We start from the raw sequence: 23,584 nt of genomic DNA, 5'->3' as shown, positions 1-23,584 counted from the left end.
GGTATTAAAATTTAAGTACATATAACAAGAGAAAATAACAAATCATGATAAAATATAATAAATTTTTATATTTCGACTAAACACATAATAATTCATTAATTATTCACGTTGTATAATACTCCCCCTTCATCCCCTTTTACATATTCCTTTTGAAAAAATTACGCATTTTACGAAAAATTAGTTGAGTATTTGATTTCCTTGTCTACCCCAGTGTTGTAAAAAGCGGGAATCGGACTTAGTCGGTGAAGACACCGTCCAGCAATTAATCGGATAATCGGAGTGATTAATCGGATCTTTAATCGTAATCAATTTAATATTATTTTTTAAATTATATATATATATATATATATATATATATATATATATATTAATATAATTTTTTCTTTTTGAGACTAATATCAATATAATTATATATATTATAATTCTATAGTCATATAAGATCAAAAAATTAGTGATTTTTTAACACAAAAAATGCCTTTATATACATATACAAGTCCAGTCATCTCATCTATAAACTTGAATTTGATTGAATCTGTGAGGGAAGATATTATAAATTTATGTAATTAGAGTTTATGAGTTAATATTGAAAAAGTGAAAGGTAATAAAAACAACTTTAAGTTTTGTGTTTTGTCATTACTGTGCCTTTTGTTTTATTTAAAATTTTTTTTACTTTCTATTTTTAAATTTTTTAAATTCACTGATTTTTGACCGACTTTTTCTGATTAATCCTGACTTTTGACCGATTAATCCCCATTTTGATCGATTTTCAGAAACAACGATTTTTTCACCGATTAACATTTAATCGAGACGGTAGCCGACCGAACAGCGATTAATCGGCAATTAGTCCCGATTAATTGCCGACTTTTAGAACACTGGTCTACCCCTAATAAATGCACTGAATTAAATTGACTTATATGTATATGTGTGGTACTAAAACATCGAAAGTTGTATTCAAAGGATATTCTTTAGAAAAATATTCAAAAAATTGTTTTTAGAAAAGAAATGAGACAAGTATTTTGAGACAATTTTTTTTCCAAAAAATAACATGTAAAAGGCGACGAAAGGAGTATTTACTAAGATATAATAATGTTGCTGATCATTAATTCAAACAAAATAATTTATATATTAATTAATATTATATAATTAATTTAAATATGAAATAATCGTAGGATTCTTTCTCTTAAATTTATCAATCTTATAAAATATGTTAAATTATATAAGTTAAAATTCATATATTAAATTATTGTTGTTGCAATATAATCTATAGCATATAATTTATGAAATATAATTGTTAAAAAATAGCTGTAAAATATATTTTTTGAAATAAAAGTATTTGAATCAAATTCAAAAAAGTTGATTAAATATTAACTCTAAAAAAAAACTCATTTATATACCCTAAATAATTTATTATGATTTCATATTTCATCTATCTTTAAATATTGGGATTTTGGTCAAAAAAAAAAAAAAATATTGGGATTTTGGTCAGGGATGCTCCTGAGTTCTGAGCTTCAGTATGAACAATCTTCCTTCTTTCTGTTTGAGTCATACTTGATAGATGACCACTTAATCCAAAGTTCTGAACACAGTTTGTGTTTGAGTTTCAGCTCATAATAAGACTTGTACATTTACTTCATAATTCTTCACTTCCTTTCATACATTTCATTCCTTGGCTTTCATGGCTTCTTCTGTTTCCTTTTCACCACACTCACTAACCCTTTTGCAATTTTCCCACACAAAGTCTCAAATCAAATTCTTGCCCATCAATCAATTACCCCATTTATTGATTCACAAAAATACAATAAATTCAAGAACCCCTCCAAAAGTTGAGATTTTTAATCATCTGGGTCACTTTTCAATCTCTTGTTTTTCAACTAAATCATCTTCAGATGGGTCTTTTGATTTGGTTCAAGAAGATGAGTTGGTTTTGCCAGCAAGTAAAACTGGCCCAGTTAAGACCCTTTTCTTGGTTTTGTTGTGGGCTTCTGTTTTTGTAGGGTTTTATGTGGCTTCCGGAGATGCCAATGCTGCTGCTGACTCAATCAGAGCTTCTAGTTTTGGTCTGAGATTTGCTGAGGCTTTGAGGGGCTTTGGTTGGCCTGATGAGGCTGTTGTTTTTGCTCTGGCTACGCTTCCGGTTATCGAGCTTCGTGGAGCTATTCCTGTGGGTTATTGGTTGCAGCTAAAACCTGTGGTGCTCACTGTTTTATCTGTTTTGGGGTTAGTACTTGTTTTCCTTTTCTTCTTTGTTATTATTATCATATTATCTACTTGTGTATTGTGTAATCAATGTGCTTGTGTTTAAGGTGTTTTCGGATATAATTAGTTTCTGGATTACTCGTTTTCAAGCTTTGTTGTGCTAGTGTCCCAGATAACATGTTGAGAAATTGGGTCTCTGCGTATGATATACAAGTCATTAGTTATTACTGTCTTTGCTGGAAAAAAATATTTTTGGCCTTCAATTGGAAAAAGTTGCTCTCTCCATTTGAGTAAAATTTTGTAATTGTAGTTTTTTGTGTAGTTGTGTTTATGATAAAGGATTCATGTTATGTTTGTTTCATGAAAAATCAGAGCTCTGTATCTTCGATTTTGTACTATTTTTGATCCTTAACTTATCCCGTGCACAAAATGGCAATAATTGTTCAGTTAATGTACATGCAAATCACAGTAGTATGGAAATGGAGGTCCTCAAAATTGAAGTATTGGACTAAAATGTGATCAGAATAACAGTTCAGAGGATTACAGAAGGGATTATGGATAAGTATGACGCAATGATAACAAAATTGTAGATAGTGCAAGAATTATGATCCATACAAACAAGTATAGCCATTGACTTTATCCATTTTAGATCATTCCTACATTTTATGAATGTGCATTGACTAAGTTGATGGAATGCGACCGTTTGTAGAAGGTGCAACAAAGCATTTTTTAACTTTAGCAGTGGGTTTAACAGTTATTGCATATAGGCTTTTGGCTGGAGCTATAGATGGACACAAGCTTTGTGTCTTGGTAAAGAAATCTGATTTTGTCCTTCTGCTAGATCTGTTGAATATATTATTCTTGGTAGAACAAGTTTTATCTATGAATCAGATCAACTTTGATGACTAAGCATGAGAATTAGTTGAGTAACAAATCATATTTTGTACCTTCCACGCTCTTCTTTAGTTGTACTAATAGTTTACCACACATAGGCTATGTACAAATTGTTTGCAAATAATAGAAGCATAGGGTCTTGAATTATTGCATATTCTCTAGATTATGTGGATTTTAAATAACATAAATTGAGTTTTTATTTATTTGAAAGCCATGGAATTGAACCAAATTTAGATCCATTTTTTTCTTTCTGAATCAAACATGTCAATTAAATGAAATGTTTGTATATTAATATGCCATTACTGTATAAGGTGAAGAGATCATCTTTGAAAGTCAATTGTTGATGAATGTATGATGTGAGTAGTAACTTGCTTATTACTGTAGGAATATGGTTCCTGTGCCCTTTATCGTACTCTACTTGAAAAAGTTTGCAACTTTCCTCGCTGGAAGAAACCAGTCTGCATCTCAGTTCCTTGACATGTTATTCAAGAGAGCAAAGGAGAAGGCGGGCCCTGTGGAAGAGTTTCAGTGGCTTGGCCTGATGCTGTTTGTAGCTGTCCCTTTCCCTGGTACAGGCGCTTGGACAGGAGCCATAATTGCTTCTGTTCTCGACATGCCATTCTGGTCTGCTGTCTCGGCAAACTTTTTCGGCGTTGTCCTGGCTGGCCTTTTGGTAAACTTGCTGGTGAATCTTGGCCTCAAGTATGCTGTACTTACTGGTATTGCGCTCTTCATTATATCAACATTCATGTGGAGTATCCTTCGACAGCTTAAAAGGTCTTTGAGTTCATCAAATTGATGTCAAACGACACTAGTAGAGTCGTAATAGGCACAGAGAACTGCAGGCATCGAAATCATCTTGTGTGCAGTGACCTTGTATTGCAGACTCTTTACCCTTTGCACCATTTGACAGAAATCCTCTTTGTTGGAGTCTGTTCACAGGTATATTGCTAGATGGATTTGACGAGTAGTAACAAGTTGTTCGTTGCAATCATGGCAACATTACATAACGTAGATCAGATTTTAATCTAAGTTGCTTGATTTTGAATGTAATCTTGTGGCAGAAGAGTACAGCGATTACTAAGCACACATTTCTATTAGGTACCAACTCAGACTTTCTTGTTTGATTCGAACTCGATAAAACCTTTGTTATGCAACTCACATCTGATGATAAAAGTTAAGAAACGGGTTTAAGTTATCCCTGTTTTGGATATTATATCCAAAATTATTATTATTATTTTCAATCAAAATTATCAATTTACTGAGTTCTGTTCTGTCATAGTTCTCATTGTTATATTAGTTTCACTGACCTTAATTTTTAGTTTTTGTACTTAAGTTTCAGCTGAAAATCCGACATCGAACAAACACAAGAATTGAAAGATCAATGAATATTCATGAGAAGGCAAATGCAGTTCCACAATGCAAGCGAAAGAATATAAGCATAGCAAATTCAAAGCGTAACCCAAGCTTACCTGTAGAACTTATTTACAAGATACTTCAATGGCTGCTCGTCTCGTCTCTTTTGTGATTCAAGGCGGTTTCCAAATTATGGCGCTCTTTGATCTCTAGTCCTGATTTTATAAAATCGAGAAGGTTGTGGCATTGTACAATTCTGGTATGAAGTTGCAGACTGGATTTTATTCGAACTATGATCGTGAATTTTGCTACGACGATTGACGAGTGTAATAATGATTTTAAAGCAGTTGAGATCTTTTATGTTTTTGACTAAGAGAATATTTGTAAGACTGAAGTGAAAAGCTAGACCTCAAGTTCTGATTGCTGGAGAAGGATAGAAGATTTTCCGTGTGGAGCAATTCTGGAAAATTTTGCTGGAGCTCTGCATTGGGCTCTTAGGCAAACTTGGTCACCAATGATCGGAAACTACATGAGTATATGTTTTACACTTGTCTCTCACTGCATTTCAGAAACGACCTATGACATATATTTAGATGACTATAGCGGTTTTTACTTATATTGCAGTATATCTTACATTTGCGCTGTTGAAACTATGTTAGATTAGGACAAACATTGGCGGTCGCCTATGTTATCTGGACTCTTCAATTTTGCCATCACACCCGTGTCGATCGGACATTACATGGGTGTGGGTATGAGATTTGGGTCGGATCCTTCAATTGAAAACTAGACACTTCAATTTCTAGTAATATAGTTCAAAATGATTTATAAGGCCTAGCAACAACTTGTTTTTAGCAATATAAATTACTATTTTTTTCGATTTATGCTATAAGTTTAAAATAAAAAATCAGTATATGACATTTTATTAGTAGAAGACCTTATTAAATTTATAATATATAAAATGTAGGTATAAATATAATATTACATATGCTGTAGCCCCGTACCCGTGTCCAATTTCGGATCCATATCCATAAATCCTAACTTTTAAGAAATAAGGGTCTAACACTTGGACCTGCATGGATCCGTGAATCCGACACCTATACTCGAGTTCGGGTAACTTAGGTGGTTGCAGTTGGCGGAGGTTGCCGTGATATGAGAGTAGCGGGAGGAAAGATGCATGATAAGTCGTAGAAACTCCTGCTGGAGATGATGCTTCATGCTACTTTATGGTATTTGCTTCTTCCGTTTAACACTCTGTGGCCTCACAGAAGCGCAACAACAATGATAAATATGTACTGGAATCTTATATCTTTCTACCATCTCATATTTCTCAACCTCAATATTCTTTGCAAACTTACTGGATACTCGAAATGGCCTTTTGTAATTAACTGAACGCAGCAATCACACACATTACAAGTTCCTCCACGCTTGAATTTGTAATATATTAAGACTTGGAGGAGTATGAATGTTTCGGTGTTTTAACACACTCGGTTCAATAGAAACTCGGAACATCTGAAAGTTGATGATGCAGATAAAGCATTTGATGTAACAAACTGACCGTGATGGAAGATCAATATTATCTTTATTTTCATTTTTCACAACTGGATTAGTATATTTTTATTTTTTTGCAATTTTTCATTAAAGAACTACACAGTTGTGCTAGTTGTATAATAGTAGCACATCTGACTAATATTGCAGATAATATAGAATAAAGTCATTAAGTATTCAGAAGATAATGCCGATACAAAGTCAAATACGCGACATTCTTCTTCTATGTATCAGTGAACATGATAGAATTGTAACTTGTTTTTGCAAAAAATGTGAGTAACCAACGAGGGGTTCTTTCCTGCAAAAAAAACGAGGGGTTCTTGCTCTGCGTTTGTTTCTTGAGTTGATCAGCTAGACATCTTGATGAGTTGATGATTATTTAAGTCAAGTATATGTGTTGTAATTTGGAATAGAGATAGGACAAGTGAGGGATCGATGACTATAAGCACTGCAGATTCGAGGCCTATCCCAAGCCTGCCTGCGGATATTATTCTGGAGATCCTACAATGGCTGCCCGTGTTGTCTCTTTTGCGGTTCAGGTCAGTTTGTAAGTTGTGGCTCTCTTTGATTTCTACTCATGATTTTATCCAAACCCACCTTTCTAAATCGACTCAATTTACTCACCCTAGACTGATTTTAAGCTCCCTCGACCCTCATTTCAACATTTTCTCTGTTGATGCTGGGCTTATTCAGCCCAGTTGCGAGGAGCTTGAATATCCTCTGAAACAACTAGGTGTATTAGTCCGGATTGTAGGTACTTGTAATGGCTTGGTTTGTGTAGCTTTCGAAGGTTCATTGATTTTGTGGAACCCTGCCACTCGGAAATCAAGAAGGGTTTGCGATTCTGAAGTGAAATTGCGACTCAGAAGTCATTCAGAATGTGTTTATGGGTTTGGTTATGATGAAAGTAATGATGATTACAAGGTTGTTGAGATCAAATGTAGTTCCAATTATCGCGGACCTTGTACAACTGAACTCAAAATGTATAGCTCAAGGTCCAATTGTTGGAGAAGGATAGAAGACTTTCCAGTTGGCATTTCAATTAATAAGTCCGGAAAGTTTGCATATGGAGCTCTGCATTGGGTTACTAGGCCACCTAGTTGTCAAGATTCATGGATCATCGTCTCTCTCGACATGACAAGGGAGCATTACGGAGAAGTTGTGCAGCCAGATTATGGAGAGGGCAACTGCAGTTTGACACTAGGAATGTTGGGAAAATACTTATCCATCCTTATTAGTTGTCAGAAATGTAGGTGGGATGTTTGGGTTATGAAGGAGTACGGTGTGAAAGAATCATGGACAAAATTAGTTACCATCTTGAATATGGATGATCCGTACGGATATCCGTATACACCGTTGTACATTTACGCCAATGCAGATCTTTTGCTGAAATTTGTGTCGCGTATTGTAGTGTACAATATCAAGGAGGGTGTAATGGATCTTGCGATTACCAATTTTACTGGTTGTTATGATTGTTATGAAGCAGATACTTATGTTGAAACTCTGGTTTCACCTGATATCCAAACATGAGTTAGAAATAACATCAAGATCGATTAGAATACCTCCTGATGCTAAAACGGTAAACAGACTACATTTGTGCTGTTTTCACTGTATTTGTATTGTTAAAGCCATGCATCAGCATGACTGGTAAATGAGGCTTTTCACAAGCTACTTGTATGATAAATATTTGAGATATTCACGGTTTGCACCCATTTAAAGTACGAGACCAAAACGAAAAAGCTATAATGGTCGCAAACTGCAGATATCTCTAAATATTTTTGTTACATATCAAAATTTGTAATGTTACTTTTTCACTATGTATATTAAATTACGGTTATATATGTGTGTGCCAATTTGGAGTTTGTGGATGACGGATGAATTTCATTTTTAATTTTTTAGGAAATAAAGGTGTTAATCTAATAATTAAAAATCATATGCATATACACCAATGATCGAGTCAAACAAACAGTAAATTGTCATTGCCTGTTCTCATCAACAGACAGTTAAATGATTTATAAAAATAATATATATATACAAATATATGTGTCCATTTCATGTATTCTCGTTGAATTACTGGTACCCTATTAATCAAGTGGAGCTATCCTTTGAATTATGAACCGGAAATATGATCCATATAAAATTTCATTACCAAATTAAGACCACCGCTTACAATCAAGAAGCGAAAACAAACCTCTCACCAAGAAGAAAACAACCTAAAAATACAAACCGGAAACCGAAATAAAACCAAACTCAAAACAATTGAAAATACAAAATTAGATAGGATAGTCGAAGCCACAAGATACGTGATTAACTTTCAAATCCGATAAGCTCCGTTTGGATCGGAAAAAAAAAAAAGTAAACCGGAAACTCTAATGATTATATCTAGAAAAACAAATCAAACCTAATCAAAACGACAGAAATCCTAAAAAGGATTATTGAAGAAAAAAAATTAAATAAAAGAGTTAGGGATTTCACGCCGATGAAAGCCTCTCTGAATAATAGAGAAAATTTTAGGATATTTTTAGAGTATCTCCAAAGGTTGAAAAATGTTAGCTAAAAATCTATGTGTCATTTAGGTGGCCCGTTTAGATAATATGTAAAAAAAGTTTCACTCCAACCATCACCCTTTAGCAAAAAATTATAGATAACTAATTATCATTCAATAGAATTGTTGAACCAAAAAAGTTATTAGATATAATTTTAGCTTATAATAATTATATATAATATCATTGGAGTGTATCTTTACTGTTAGCAAAAAATTTGTATAATCCATTTAGATAAGTATTATAGCTAATAATGAATTTAGATATTACCCTTGGAGATGCTCGAGGGAAGTTATAAAATTGGGCATGGGTGAATATTGTGTTAATTCAAAATTTTCGTTTGAATCATGTTAAAATCCTATAATACACCGCAAGAGTTTGATAGTCATTCAAACTTAATGTGATCAGTAATTGAAATTCTTATATGTTTGCACTCAAAATTTATTTTATTTTTGATAAATAGGAAACAATTCATTAATTAAAAACCATAAGGTATCTACAAATAAAATCGAAATTAGATCTTCTTGGAGAGGCGACTAAGCGATTTAAAGATGACTAGAATATATACACTTGTTTCCATTTGATTGGTTTTCACCTGACTGTTCTAAACAATCGACTATAGATGCGATCTCATAATAACCTTTAAACCTGGATCAAATCCATGAAAATCATGCTGATCTATAACCTCGGTCATGGAAAACATCACAACACGCCAAAACAAAACAAATCAACCCTCACAAGGAGAGATTAACAAAACCCAAATGAAAAATAAGATTTCAAAATAAAAGAATAGAAAAAAGGAATTGGGGCTTTCCACCGGTGAAAACTGATGAAAGTCCTCTCAAAAATCTTTAATGGAGGTTAGGGTTTTGAGAGAGAGAAAAGGAGAGGGTGCTGAAGAGAGTAATGTTTATGATGAATGACATTGTTTACACTCAAATTTTTGATTAATATATTTTAATAATGTAGTTTTTTTCGAAATTAATGCAAAAGACGATCAAAATTTGAGCAACAATTTCAAAATTAAAAAGAAAAAAGAAAAACACAACTCTAGAAAGTCGAAAATTTAAAATTGGCGCCAAAATGGAAGAGTTAAACTGATAATAATAAAAAAAACCTTGGAGCTTTAGTTCCCTGCGTAATTATAATCGACCCTGGATTACAAAATCACAAGAAAATGAAATCTTCAAAGCTTCCTACCATAAGGGCCTTCGGACAACGACCAATTTCTTCACAATTTCTCTCTGCCTCTTCAAAAGGGTTTGATCTTTCCCCCCAATTCTCCAAAACCCTAATTTTGGTTTTTTCAGTTTTCTTGATTTTTGATTAAACGAATGTCTTTACAGCATTTTGGTTGATATGTTTTGGTTTTAGTGATGGTAAAGTAGATGGACAGTCTAAAGCTGCTGGCAAACATATGCGTGTTTCGCTTTCGAGTTTTCTTGATAAGAAGCTGCAGAAAGGGGCTAGTTTGAGTAAATCTGTTCAGGTGTGTTGTTTACTGAAATGGATTTTTGGGTTTGTGTTTTTGATGTACAAGATTTATAATGAATGTTTTTGATAGAGAATTTAGAGTTGGGTTTCTAATTTTATCGATGAATCTTGACCATTGAACTTGAAGTGTAATTTTGTTGGATGTTTTGATTAGGGATTTAATAACATAGAGGATGAAAAATGAGAAATGATAAATAAGCTCAAATGTCTAAAGAAATTATAAATTATGTATAGGCTTGTAAATTGCTAATTATTTTTAGTTGCTTATCTAATATTCACCAGTTGTTTTGTGTAATGTACATTAAATTCTTAGTCAAGAGTGAACGCTTGAACCTAGGAATGTGGTATATCAGAGTGCATTGTGGGAGACTGGGAGGTTGCGGAAGTTTTAAGTGGTCAATTGCAGTGAAGTGTAATCTTGCTGGTAGAATATGGTAATGGGGTTCACGAGCAAAGTACAGCAGATCTTAAAATTCATACTTTTGGTTAGATGTTTTCAACAACCAACAAGATATAGTCACTTCTGTAGATAGAAGTTAGACATAACGAACATCCCACTAATGTCTATGAGTAGCATTTATTTATGAGCGCTTGCATTTAATCTATATATAATGCCATGGATCGAGCACAAAGCTCTGATACCATGAAACAACTTTAATTGCAGAGCAACTTGTATTACAGAGAAACTATCTGACTTGATGAAGAAGAAAAGAGAATGAGCAAAAATAAAATCTGTTACAACTAATCAGAGCATAGACATGATATATACTACTGAACCTATACGTACAAGACTGTATCTACTATTTTAACTAACTCTGATTATGTAAAGAAATGTGCTAGATCCTTCTAGGTGCCTACATATCACACTGTGTGTTAATATAGCTTTGCTAGATGTAGATGATGGTGAGCTAGTATACTTGACACATAGTAATATCTGTTGTGTGTGCACCAACAATACAACTACATGTATACAAACTAATACGATGCATTTGATGGGTAATATTGGAATCAAGCTTATTGGTTTACTTTAGTGGCACAATTAGCCCCCACAAAAGATCCTGCTCTAATCATTCCTTTAGGTAAAAGAACCAAACAAAACTTGTTGATAGCAACCAATTGTAGTGTGCTACTGATAATTAACACAGATAGATATAAACATCTGATTATGCTAGGATTGGTTATTTGCAGGGAAAACAAAAACCATTTTCATCACCTGTGATTGGCGTGGGTGTAAGTGGGTGTAGGGAAGGAGAGAATATTGGTAACAGAACAGGTGAACCAGGGCTGAATTGTGATATTGATGTAGCTTTTGAAAAGCTCAAAAGTACTGCAGATAAAAAGGAAGGGTTTATCAGCTTACCTGCTAATGACTTTGGAGGTTCGAATATACACCACAGTCAAGGGTCAAGAAAAAGAGGCAACTCATTTGAAGGTTCATCATGGCAACTTAATTTTTCAAATGCAATATGCTGGTATTGAAAATAAATTATGTTACTGCATGTCCATGCTTGAACCAATTCACTCAAGCTGTTTTGTATGAAAATTTACAATGAACATATACAATTGGCAATATTATCATTGTAGGTCAACCCTCTACCTCACTATATGCTTTCGAGTGTTGTTTTTGATTCCGGATGTACTTAATGCGAGACTGGGTATCTGTGTTCAATGTCATTGCTAGAGTTCTAGCTGCTAGATGCATAGCATACTCTTCTGTTTTCTACATTATATTTAATGCATTACTATCTTGATTATTATCTGAAATCACTAGGTAAGGACGAGAAAGCAACAGCTCGAAAGGTCCTAGTCACCCTTGGTGATAATAATAAGAATGCATATAATCCAAGGAAGAAGCAATTTATTAGCTACGAGAAATCTAAGCCTCTCTTTAATCATTGTAAGTTTGAGTTTCCTCATTGATGCATCTTTCTCATTTTTGAAAGCACGCAATTTTAACATTCTTTGTCCATTACAAGGAGTTTGTTTTTCTGACAAACAGATGCAAATGGTAGCGGCTGGTGGGACAGTAACATGGAAGGCGTTGACAATGAAGAAGTGGGTTGCAACGAAATGTGGGAAGGGGTCGGATCTACTACTTTAGGAGGACTCGAGTGGAACTAGTTAAAGCTATCATCAGTAGCTATGATATGTTGTAAATTATGCAGTACTTCCAAGCCGTGAGAAACTTCATGATGAATGGCATTTTTCGAAGTCTGTCTTTAGAATGTTGTGGTGATTATATGTTGTCAGTGTTGAAATCTGTTTTTAGAATGTTGTGGTGATTATAAGTTGTTGTCTTGTATCTATATCTATATACCTATATAAAGTAAAATCTCAGGAGGCTTACGTGGCACTCCTAAATCTCTTGAACTGAAATCTTTGCTCTCTGCGCTTCGCTCAGCTAAATCAACTCTCCTCTAATTGATAATTGATATATGCATTGCTGTGTATTGATGATCAAACCTGATGGCCCTTCGATTGCCTTGTCTGTCTGGTACTTGGACAGGCTTCGCAAGTTTTCCTGAATCGTAACTGAAGTCTCTATGCCTTCTCAGAGAGTTTCTTATAAATGGCCTTTTGTGGACAATCCTTTTACATCAGTTGCTTATTTCGGAACCAACTATGGAGCTCTTATTTTTCTGATATCGATGATGGCACCAGTACATTCCTCTCCTTCCAGCAAGAAGCATTCTTGATGCCCTCTCCAAGAATAATTTCTTCAACGGCGAAGTTCTTGAGAAATTGTATGTGCAGTTTCTTGCCTTTATCGATTTCTGTATGTGTCTTTGAATTTGTGTTTGTGTTTTATTAGAGTTTTGGATGCTCAATAACACTTGTGGATGATTATTCTGATGGTTTTGTTATTGGTTGGGATTTGCAGTTAAATAGAATGAATAATGATTTTGAGTCAAACTACACAGAGCTTGCCTCTCTTTCTATCTGGTTTGTAATTGACATGGAGAAGTTTTAAGCCATCACAATTAAACTCAACTCTAAACATGTTCTGGTAATCCAAGTCTAGAGATTCTTGCATTTCCTTGCAACCAGTTTGGATCACGGGAGCGGGGAACTAACGAAGAAACTTGGCTCAGAGTGTACAATACATATTGCTTTCCACTCTGATTTTGTGTCCTCTGGCTGCCACATTACACACAAAAGAAGCAGAAGAAATACAGTTAAGCTACTTGATACCAAATACTACAAATATCTGCATACAATAAAAATAGTATTCTGAGAATTGAAAATTAGCAGAGATGTTGGTTTTTACAATGTTTATACTAGCTCTTTTTACAGAAATATATAATTCCAGCTTCCGAATCAACAAATATTGTTAAATTAGGTGATATGAATGGTGGTATTGCAGCAGAAACTGATGTTTAATGCTTTGGACTGTTATAATCTGATATGATAGCAAGAAAGCTGTACAACAAATTTACTTTCATTTGCAACCAGCTGCATATATACTTATAGAGAATCGACTATGACACCTTTGGAATGCTGTGTTATATTAAATTGACACTCATGCAGGTGTAAGAGCCCTGGTTGCAACAATTAAGCAAGCAAGTGTTGAAGGAAGTTTATAATGTCAGGCAGGCTTTCGAGCTAAAGACCTATGTGCACACCATACTCATGGTCCCTCTTGGTAACTTACCCAGCTATTAATCAGATGATTCAATACTAATCTATGTTTTTTTGTATGCCACAGTTTACTATTGATATTAGAATACTCAGCTCTATATTTTTGTGCATTTGCAAGTTCCAGGACTTCTGTGATACATGCCTTTTCTTGTGCTAGGTTATATTTTGCACCTCTGGAGGTGTGGTGATGGCTTCTCAGTATGGAAAAATTGTGATTGGGAATAGTAAACTATTTCACTTCACCCACACAAAGAAACCAGTTAAGGAACTATGCATTAAAAAAAATTATAATGTAAAATTATATTTCACTTCACACCTTAATATGATTACAAAAGTAATTTTTTTATTGGAAAAACTAATATGTTTGTTATTTGTTTCTCAGCATATAATTTTTGTCAACAAATTTAATGATATATATATATATTTTGAATTAGATGAATATTGGAAATTCGAAAAAAAATAGAGATCAGTATTTCCTTATTTAAATAAGATACTCCCTCCGTCCCTTTGTCCCCATTTGACTTTTCACCAGTCAAATTGACCAAATCTCTTCATTATTTTCTAAATCTGAAAGTTGCATATTAAAATACACTAAATATATTTTCTAATGATATAATTTTTATTATTTTTTGAATTATATGATATATGTAAAATTTCAGTTAAAATATAGTCAATTTGACTGGTCAAAAGTCAAACGGGGACATGTAAAAGGGGACGGAGGGAGTATAACAATCTATAAAAAGAAAACTAATACTTTAGTTGGCTTTCAACATATCTATTTCTTTTCACATGTGCCTATAGAAACAGTTTTACTGGAGGAAAAAAGAAAAGTAGTGGGGTGAGAGAGGCTCGAACTCTCGACCTCAGGATTACTCGTATGCTATGAGACCTACGCGCTAGCCAACTGCGCCACCACCCCTGTGTGAACAATTTCTAAAATCATCATATTTAACTTGAAGCTGTCTAGTACGTTAATATGAAAGTAAAATGAATATGGTAAAAGTAAAACTAAATATTATGCCGTATTTTTATGTTTTTAAATTTATGAGAATTAAATATATTAATCATACCCCTAGTAAATATTTAATACTTTCTGTTCTTATTCTTTTCTTCAAAACAAATGCAAATAAAGCCAAACAACAAGACATAAAGCAAATAACAACAATTATGGAAGCGTCCACTATGGAGCAAGGTGTAGAATTGTTGAATCTTCGAGATAAGTTGGCCAAGACTCATATAAAACTGCTAGGAGACTTGATTTGTTTTTGGTCAGAAGAAGACTCGTTATGTTGATTATTGTATATTTAGAAATAATATATGTTAATGATAATAATTTTGTGTTTTTATATTTTTAAATTTTTTTAGCTAATTTTAACTTATATTTAATTGAATAATGATAAAATTTTTATTTTATAGTACGTCAAGCGTATGTATTTTCTAAAACTTCTTAATATAAAAGTAAGAGAACTTTATGTATTGGAGATTTGTGACCATAAAAATAATATTTTTTGTTGCTGAAGTTTTCCTTTTTATTTTTATAGAATATAAATTGAAAAACATAACTAGAATTTTATATAAGATATTATGTCTATGCTACCCTATTACAGATGGGTGGAGTCCGTTTGGCTTATGATTTATCATTTAACATAACTTATAACTTAATGTGACATATGATAAGCTGAGAATTTGAAATGTATGTTTGGTTAATTTTGACTTATCAATGATTTATGAGTTATTAAAAATATAATAACAAAATTAAAAATGATTTATGAGTAACTTGTGACTAAAGAGTAACGTTTATCAAAAGAAGTTCAAAAAAATTTAGTCCCTCAAACTAACTTATACCTTAAAGTCAGTTTTCGACTGATTCTTGATTTTAACTCGACTTTTGACTTATTACACAAACAACCATTTTTGTGCTTTGACGTCAAATATGACTTAAAGTTCGGGCTCACAGACATGCTTATGATATCAGTTTAAACACAGGAACTGCGACGATAAAACTTAACTAAGAGGCTTATGATTTAACGTGATTTATTTGATAAACTGGGAGTTTAAAATGTCTATTTGGGCAATTTTGACTTATTAACGATTTATGGGTTATTAAAAATATTATAATAAATATAAAAGTGTTTTATGAGTAACTTATGATTTATGGATAATTTTTTTCAAAAAAAAGTTCAAAAAAAGTAAGTCATTGGAAAAAGTACCTCAAACTAACTTCTGGTTTTAAGTCAGCTTCTGGCTTATTTCTGACTTTAAGCCGACTTCTGACTTATTACACAAATAGACATTTTTCAGCTTAAAGTTGGAAACACATTTAAGCCTTAGCTTAAGACTGCCCAAGACAGGCTCTAAAATTGTACAATGAACACTTCTTTCAGGCTTACATAGTCAAAACATCAAGTTAAGGTAAAGTTTGTTATACGATCCGCAAACTAAATAGCTCACTTTTAACCGTCTAGTAGGTGATCGTGAATGGGAGGTGGGGATGTCCAGCCAGATTTTAATCAATTTATTATGTAAAGATTTGATTCAGTAATATAGGAGTCATTTAGATTAACTTAAAAGAAGTGATTTCTTACTTAAAATAAAGAAGTGAAGTATAATTGAGAAGTAAATTAGTACTCCTTCTGATATTACATGTCCACTATTGATAACTAAAAATTGTTTCAAATTAATTGTCTCATTTCAACTTTCAATGCAATGTAGTCAATAGCTGTATTTTCGATGAAGTTTATACCACATATTACTAAACTATATTTCCTAGATTAAATATATACCACATATTATACTTAGTCAATACAATAAATACAATAATAAATGAATGTTTTCTACAAAAGTTAGTTTTTCTTATTATGTGTGATTTGATCTAAAGTGGACATGTATTATGAAACGGAGAGAGTAATTACAAGTTGTTAAAGTGTTTGGAAAAAAATTAGAAATTGCAAAGAGAAGGTAGCATTTTCTATTTCCAAATTTTTTCTCACGACTTCTTAAAAATATTTCTTATTTTTTTACACAAACGAGTAAAAAAAATAAAATCAACCCCACCAAACGTCCAAACATCATACTCCCTCTGGTCCTTTATATAAGGCATCTTGATTTTTTGCACATTATTTTAGGAGCTTTGACCACATACTTAAAATTAATATTTTTAAAATTTTCTTTTTCTGAATAAAAATATAATATTTATATTTTTATTCAGAAAAAGAAAAATTTAAAAATATTAATTTTAAGTATGTGGTCAAAACTCTTAAAACAATGTGCAAAAAATCAAAGTGTCTTATATAAAGGACCAGAGGGAGTAATTTTTTCTTGGGGGAAAAGTCGAAAGCAAACCCAATGTCTGGGCCCTCTGACGTGAGATTGCTAAATATAAAAAGTCCAGTCGGTGGGCGTAATGGGTCTAAGATGATGGCCCATTTTTCAGAAAAATTGCATATTATTTGATGGAAATTTGTTATCGGTGGAAGTTGCCACTGCTAGGATAGTTTAAAATCAGCCGCCCCGCTCCTTCACCTCCACCTCCAATTTTCAATTTACACCTTTTTTCCCCAAAAAATATATATTTATTTACGTTTGTCAATATCAGAGTCCATCTCCTGATTCGCACAAATTCATTGTTAAAATATAAATTTTGATATCACATCTATCAATCCGATACTCGACGGCCTTAATAGCCCCCCGACTGTTAAAGATAAAAACAACAAAAATCATTTAGATTTTTGTATTGTCATGAGATTTTTTTATCCTGCGGTAAGACTTGTTGCGAGCAAATTTTTTATACTTATATGTTATATTGTGATTACATATTGATAAGGTGCCACGCTACAGTAACCTTCAACAGTATCCGCCCCCGCTACAGGACTCGGGGATCCCAAAGTCAAATCTCATCATTACTAAGTACAACGCAAACAGGACAACAGGCATGCACAAATCCCAAAAGGACAGAAAAAAGGACAGTGGTTGTACCAAAGCAGCCACCCATGCTGGGGAGTGCCTACAGACCCACTCCCGCCACTTTAGCAACAGTGGCGGCCGGGGGCCTATATAAGAGACTCCCCAGTAGAAGTGGAAGGTAAGTAAAAATTTCTCCCCAAAACTCTCTCTAGAAAGCACCTCTCACCATATATTTAGAGTGAAAGCTCTCTGATTTCCCTAACTTGTCAAGCACATCCAAATCACTGATTATCACGCCGGAGGCGCCTCACGGGATGTCACCCCCCGTGTAGCGTTGTTTTGCAGGTTAGGTCCGGCCTGAAGCTTCCCGGAACAGTGCATTGGAACCCTAGACGAGATTTGGAGTTATCATTTGGCGCCAGGAAGGGGGCTATCTCCCTAAGAGAAACCTAATCGCATCCCTCAGGAATCGGGCAAATTTATGCAAACTCGATCCGGACTCATAGTAAGTCAGACCAGCAACATGACAAACCCTCGCCCAAACATGCAAAACACCAACATACAGAACCCTGACCCCGCCAACCCCAATGTTCAAATAGTCGGCGAAGACGTACTCCTGCAAGACTTATCCCCGTCCGGGAACTCCGTCCCGAACGCGGGACAAAACACCAATGCAGTACCTCCCCCGCTCACTCAGGGGGGGCCCATCGATCTGACGAAGTTCACACAGCAACAGATCGACATAATGCTAAAAGTAGCATCGGCCTTCCCTCAACCTAGAGGGGAAGCACGCGGAAACCACGAACCTCGGGACGAGGAGGAGCGAAGTAAAGCCCATAGCCAACCACATCCACAAAAATCCACCGCGTCCCACCTCGGACCGTCGCAGAATACCAACCACAAGAACCACGGCGGCCAGCAACATCGTCCCGGAACCTGGAAAGAAAATAGGAGAATCCGGGATCTGAAAAAAGAGCTTGAAGCCAAACAAGCGGAGTACGAAAGCGCCCGCGCTCGTCTCAAAGGCCGTCGTACAGAGGCCCCTGAGGCCCGCAATGACACAGGAAGCGTCAATCCCTCCAACGCGGACATGCTCAACACGCTCATGGCCCTAAAGAAGCGCCTTGAGGATGGCACCAGTGGTGAGGTTGGAGAGTCCCCTTTTACAAAAAGGCTGGAGGATGAACCGAAGCAAAGGCACATCAAGCACCTTAACCTGAATTCCTTCGACGGGATGGGGGACCCCGAGGAACACCTCAGCTACTTTAACCAGCTGGCCCTACACTACGAGTACCGCGACCTCACTAAATGCCGTTTCTTCGCCGCCACCCTGAGGGGAAGCGCGCAGCGGTGGTTCAGCCGCGTCCCAGCCAGGAGCATAGACACTTGGGCCGACTTTAAAAGGGCATTCCTAAACAAATTCAGGGCAAACCAACCCCAGGAGGTGCATACCTCCTACTTACAAACCATCGGGCAAAGAGAAAGGGAGTCGCTACAGAGCTACATCAATCGCTTCAAGGAAGCGGTCAACAAGATCATCTGTGTAAACGAAATAGAAGCCCTCGTCCATTTGAAAAGAGGTCTGGACCCGTATGAGTGCGAAAAGTACGTTGTCAAGCTGATGGAAGTACAACCCACGACATTGGCCAAGGCATATGACCTGGCATCCCAAGCCGTCACGGAAGCGGAATCTCTAGCCGTGTTAAAACGGGCACGAGCACCACCCGCCAGCAATCGGAAACACTACCCTCGTGAGCGACACGCCCCATACCAAAAGCCCGCGGAGCAGATGCAAGTTCAAACTACGCATGGACCACCCGTCAACAAAAACAGCAACATATCCGTGAAGGATCGTCTGGGCCCCGCGGTGGGTCCCCGTCCGAGAAGCGCCCTGAGCCTAATTGGACTAAATTCAGCCTGACCCGATCGGCTCTACTGAGGGACATTAAAAACAAACCATTCTACCAAGCACCACCAGCCATGTGGACCAACCCAGAGGATCGGAACAAAGAACGCCACTGCGAATATCATGAAACCCATGGGCACTCTACGGATAGCTGCCTCGCACTCAAACATTTCTTGGAACGACAAGCTAAAGCGGGAAACCTGAACCAGTACCTCCCTCGTGATTTACCACCACCACCGCCACAAGACCATCGAGACGGTCGAAATGTGGTCAATCCCGTTTTCTGCGGCACCGTCACGCCCCCTGCCCCGGGCGGACCTTCAGTGTATGCAATTGCCTAGGGAGAGGTGCACAGCCCCATATACTTCACACATGCAGACTACGAGGGTATCAACCCGGATCACAACGAAGCCCTAGTCGTATCTCTGGTAATAGCAGAAAATGAGGTAAAAAGAATATTGGTGGATAATGGCTCCTCTGCGGACATCTGCTTCCAGCACACCTGGGACCGACTGCGTCTGAACAACGCAGTCCCCGAACCCTGCCTTGAAGAGACACCTTTGTACGGTTTCGGACACAATGCTGTGCCCATAGCGGGAGTAGCCCATTTGCCGGTCACCTTAGGGTCACCCCCTCACCAAATCACCAAGACGATAAAATTCTACATCATCAACGCGGTTTCCTCATACAACATGATCCTGGGGAGACCAACCCTAAATGCGCTAAGGGCAATCCCCTCAACCTCACACCTCAAAATGAAGTTTCCAACTCCCACAGGAATAGGCGAGATCAAAGGGGATTCTGAAACCTCGAAACGATGCTATGGAATAGCCCTCGTCCTAGCGGCCACCGAGCCCGAAAACATTAAGCGGGAAAACGCCGACAAACGAAAGCAGGAGAAGCGAAAGAAACGCGCAGAGAACCTCCAAAGAAAGAACAAACGGCACCGGGAGGTGCAAGTCATAGAAACACATGACCCCACACATGAGGAGCCCCCACGAATGGACGCCGAACTCAAGAAATGCTTGTTGCGGGACGAGCAGCCCGTGGCAAAACCTGCTGTGGCAACGGAACAGATTCAGGTCTCTCCCACCGACCCTACGCGAAAAATCAGCATTGGAGCCGGTTTGGAATCAGTGTTCAAAAAGGAGCTTACAGACTTGTTGCGTGAGTACGCGGACGTCTTTGCATGGAGCCCAAAAGACATGCCCGGCCTCGATGAATCCGTGGCCATGCACAAGCTCAGCGTAGACCCTAAAAAGGCACCGAAAAAACAGAAGCGGCGCAACTTCGCGCCTGACCGCCAGAAAGCAATCGATGCAGAAATAGATAAATTGTTAGACGCGGATTTAATCTGCGAAGTCTCATACCCGGATTAGGTGGCAAACGTTGTGCTCGTAAAGAAAGCTAACGGGAAGTGGCGCATGTGCGTCGATTACACAGACCTTAATGCAGCATGCCCTAAGGACCCATACCCGCTACCGAGCATCGACCAACTCATAGACGCAACGGCCGGGCACCTCATGCTCAGCTTCATGGACGCATTCTCAGGATACAACCAGATTAAAATGGCACCGGAAGACTGTGAAAAAACTGCCTTCATCACTCATAGAGGGGTATACTGCTATAAGGTCATGCCTTTCGGCCTCATCAACGCGGGCGCCACCTACCAGCGCATGATGAATAAGATCTTCGCACCGCAATTAGGGCGCAACATGGAAGTCTACGTCGATGTCATGATCGTCAAATCTATGCTCCAAGAGACACACTTGACCGACCTGCGAGAATGCTTCGCAAACCTCAGAAAACACAACATGAAACTTAACCCCGACAAATGCACTTTCGCCTTGGGGGCGGGAAAATTCTTAGGCTTCCTAGTGAGCCAACGCGGGATCGAGGCCAACCCGGAGAAAATCCAAGCCGTCATTGACATGCAGCCCCCAAGAACCATCAAGGACGTTCAACGCCTCACTGGGCGCCTCGCAGCATTGCGACGGTTCATATCAAAGCTGGCGGAACGATGACTTCCGTTCTTTGACACCCTCAAAGGAGCGCTCAAAACCAAAAAACTCACATGGACAGAGGAATGCCAAAAGGCCGTTGAGGACCTCAAGAAATACCTGGCGTCCGCGCCGCTCCTGACAACCGCGTCCCCGAGCGAACCGTTGTCACTATACTTGGCAGTTTCTGACAAAACGGTGGGCGCAGTACTTATTAAAGAGGCGGAAACGGTGCAAAGGCTGGTTTACTACGTCAGCCAAACGCTCAAGGACGCAGAAACCCGCTACCCTAATATAGAGAAAACAGCCCTGGCCCTCGTCATGGCGAGCCGGAAACTTCGCCACTATTTCCAAGGACGAGAGATCCGGGTCGTCACGAACCAACCCTTGCGCAAAATTCTCCACAAGCCTGAGCTGTCGGGACGACTCATTAACTGGGCGATCGAGCTCAGCCAATTTCACCTCACATATGTCCCGAGAACCGCGATCAAAGCACAGGCCCTGGCAGATTTCGTCGTGGAATGTAACTTTACTAAACCAGACGAAGCAGCACCGGACAACCAAAAACTTATCCCGGTCGCAGAAGGGTGGAAGCTTTACGTAGACGGCTCCGCCACCAACACCAGATGCGGGGCCGGAGCCATACTCATTAGTCCGGATGGATTCTGTATAAAGCAAGCCCTCCAGCTCAACTTCAAGGCCACCAACAACCAGGCGGAGTATGAGGCCCTACTTTCAGGTTTAGACCTCGCCATCACCCTACAACTGCAGAACCTCACCATATACAGCGACTCCCAGTTGGTAGTCCGCCAGACAATGGGCGACTACGCGGTCAAAGATTCGACTTTAGCTCGATACCAGCAACAAGTACAGACCCGCCTATCTACGCTCAAAAGCTACCAGCTCCACCAAATAGACCGAGAAGACAATTCCATGGCTGACAGCCTATCCAAGCTCCTAGAGGTAGATTACACGACCGTGGATGGTCCCGTATACTTCCTGTCTCTCCCGCATCCCTCAATAGAGTCCAAGGAACAGCTCAACATCACGCTCGACGAAGACAACTGGATGACCCCGCTCATCGCCTACCTCCGAAGCGGAACCTTGCCGACCGAGCATAGTAAAGCCCGGCAGGTCAAGGCACACGCCGCCAAATTCTTCCTACAGGACGATGTTCTCTACCGTCAAAACTTCGACTCCCCCATCCTCAAATGCGTCAATGACGACGAAGCGACATACTGCATGCGGGAAGTTCACGAGGGCATATGCGGGGACCACATGGCGGGCAAGGCCCTTACACATAAAATCTTGCGCCAAGGATACTATTGGCCAACCATGGCAAAGGATTGTAAAGCATTTGTCAGAGCATGCCACCAATGTCAGCTCTTCAGCAACGTCCCGCGCGCAGCCCCCGCGGTCCCAGTTTCCATACTCTCCCCTATCCCATTCGCTGTGTGGGGAATCGACATTATGGGACCATTCCCCAAAGCCCGTGGGGAACTCCAATTTGTCATGGTGGCTATCGATTATATGACCAAGTGGGCGGAAGCCAAAGCACTCAGGACCATCACCCAGGAAGACGCAATCCGGTTTGTCCGCAACCAAATAATCACCCGGTTCGGTATCCCCACAACTCTCATCTCTGACAACGGGACACAATTCGTGGGGTAAGAAGTTCACCACCTTCCTCTCTGATCACGGGATCAAGCACAAAAAAGCATCAGTCTGCCACCCGCAAAGCAACGGACAAGTCGAAGTCACCAATCGCATCATTCTTCGCGGGCTAGAGAAAAGCCTTACAGAATCCAAGAAAAAATGGCCAGAACACCTACCCCAAGTCTTATGGTCCTACCGCACCACACAGAAAACAAGCACAGGGGAGACACCGTTTAAGTTAGCATTCGGGGCAGAAGCACTGGCACCAGTCGAAATAGGGTCACCGTCCTTCCGCATGCAAAACTTCAACATTAACGACAGCATCGAGGGGATGCGGACTAATTTGGAGCTACTGGACGAAGTCCGAGCAGAAGCAGTCCAAAAAATGGAGCTTTACAAAGAAAAGACAAGGGACTTCTTCGGAAAGCGGGTCCGAATGCGGGCGTTCCAGG

At 38.1% G+C, this 23,584-nt stretch overlaps 3 protein-coding genes and 1 non-coding gene across 6 annotated transcripts; 3 read left to right on the top strand and 1 right to left on the bottom strand.

The window, feature by feature from the left end:
- The first annotated feature begins 1,469 nt into the window (after nucleotides 1-1,469).
- Nucleotides 1,470-4,801, top strand: LOC108195217 (uncharacterized). Of its 2 annotated transcripts, XR_010285899.1 has the most exons (3): nucleotides 1,470-2,217; nucleotides 3,475-4,191; nucleotides 4,427-4,801. XR_010285899.1 is itself a non-coding variant. In XM_017362172.2 (2 exons), the coding sequence occupies exons 1-2, from the start codon at nucleotides 1,676-1,678 to the stop codon at nucleotides 3,887-3,889; spliced, it is 957 nt and encodes a 318-aa protein (XP_017217661.1). In that variant the 5' UTR covers nucleotides 1,470-1,675; the 3' UTR covers nucleotides 3,890-4,301. The 2 variants fall into 2 exon arrangements, 1 of the variants encoding a protein (XP_017217661.1); XM_017362172.2 differs by lacking the exon at nucleotides 4,427-4,801 and having other exon boundaries at nucleotides 3,475-4,301.
- Nucleotides 4,802-6,170: 1,369 nt separating this feature from the next.
- Nucleotides 6,171-7,862, top strand: LOC108195216 (F-box/kelch-repeat protein At3g23880-like). The gene has a single exon (XM_017362171.2). The coding sequence runs from the start codon at nucleotides 6,427-6,429 to the stop codon at nucleotides 7,519-7,521; it is 1,095 nt and encodes a 364-aa protein (XP_017217660.1). The 5' UTR covers nucleotides 6,171-6,426; the 3' UTR covers nucleotides 7,522-7,862.
- A 1,775-nt stretch (nucleotides 7,863-9,637) lies between these two features.
- Nucleotides 9,638-12,398, top strand: LOC108195218 (uncharacterized). 2 transcript variants are annotated; one of them, XM_017362173.2, is made up of 5 exons: nucleotides 9,638-9,794; nucleotides 9,909-10,023; nucleotides 11,217-11,460; nucleotides 11,800-11,925; nucleotides 12,028-12,398. In XM_017362173.2, the coding sequence occupies exons 1-5, from the start codon at nucleotides 9,712-9,714 to the stop codon at nucleotides 12,147-12,149; spliced, it is 690 nt and encodes a 229-aa protein (XP_017217662.1). In that variant the 5' UTR covers nucleotides 9,638-9,711; the 3' UTR covers nucleotides 12,150-12,398. The 2 variants fall into 2 exon arrangements, with proteins under 2 accessions (XP_017217662.1, XP_063936903.1); XM_064080833.1 differs by having other exon boundaries at nucleotides 9,677-9,794; nucleotides 9,881-10,023.
- A 2,103-nt stretch (nucleotides 12,399-14,501) lies between these two features.
- Nucleotides 14,502-14,586, bottom strand: TRNAM-CAU (transfer RNA methionine (anticodon CAU)). The gene is given in 2 exon segments: nucleotides 14,502-14,537; nucleotides 14,549-14,586. It is a non-coding gene; the product is annotated as a tRNA-Met (tRNA).
- Nucleotides 14,587-23,584: the final 8,998 nt, after the last annotated feature.

The sequence above is a fragment of the Daucus carota genome, chromosome 7, assembly GCF_001625215.2.
Source record: "Daucus carota subsp. sativus chromosome 7, DH1 v3.0, whole genome shotgun sequence".
Lineage (NCBI taxonomy): Eukaryota > Viridiplantae > Streptophyta > Magnoliopsida > Apiales > Apiaceae > Daucus > Daucus carota.
Note: the sequence above shows the minus strand (reverse complement) of the source record. Positions and strands in the feature narration are given on the sequence as shown.

Excerpts from the sequence above, each read along its gene's own strand:
- LOC108195217 (XM_017362172.2), top strand. The coding sequence starts at position 1,676 with ATGGCTTCTTCTGTTTCCTTTTCACCACACTCACTAACCCTTTTGCAA. Across the intron at positions 2,218-3,474 it reads ACTGTTTTATCTGTTTTGGG|GAATATGGTTCCTGTGCCCT; the intron begins GTTAGTACTTGT and ends TTATTACTGTAG.
- LOC108195216 (XM_017362171.2), top strand. The coding sequence starts at position 6,427 with ATGACTATAAGCACTGCAGATTCGAGGCCTATCCCAAGCCTGCCTGCG.
- LOC108195218 (XM_017362173.2), top strand. The coding sequence starts at position 9,712 with ATGAAATCTTCAAAGCTTCCTACCATAAGGGCCTTCGGACAACGACCA. Across the intron at positions 9,795-9,908 it reads CTCTCTGCCTCTTCAAAAGG|TGATGGTAAAGTAGATGGAC; the intron begins GTTTGATCTTTC and ends TTTTGGTTTTAG. Across the intron at positions 10,024-11,216 it reads GTTTGAGTAAATCTGTTCAG|GGAAAACAAAAACCATTTTC; the intron begins GTGTGTTGTTTA and ends GGTTATTTGCAG.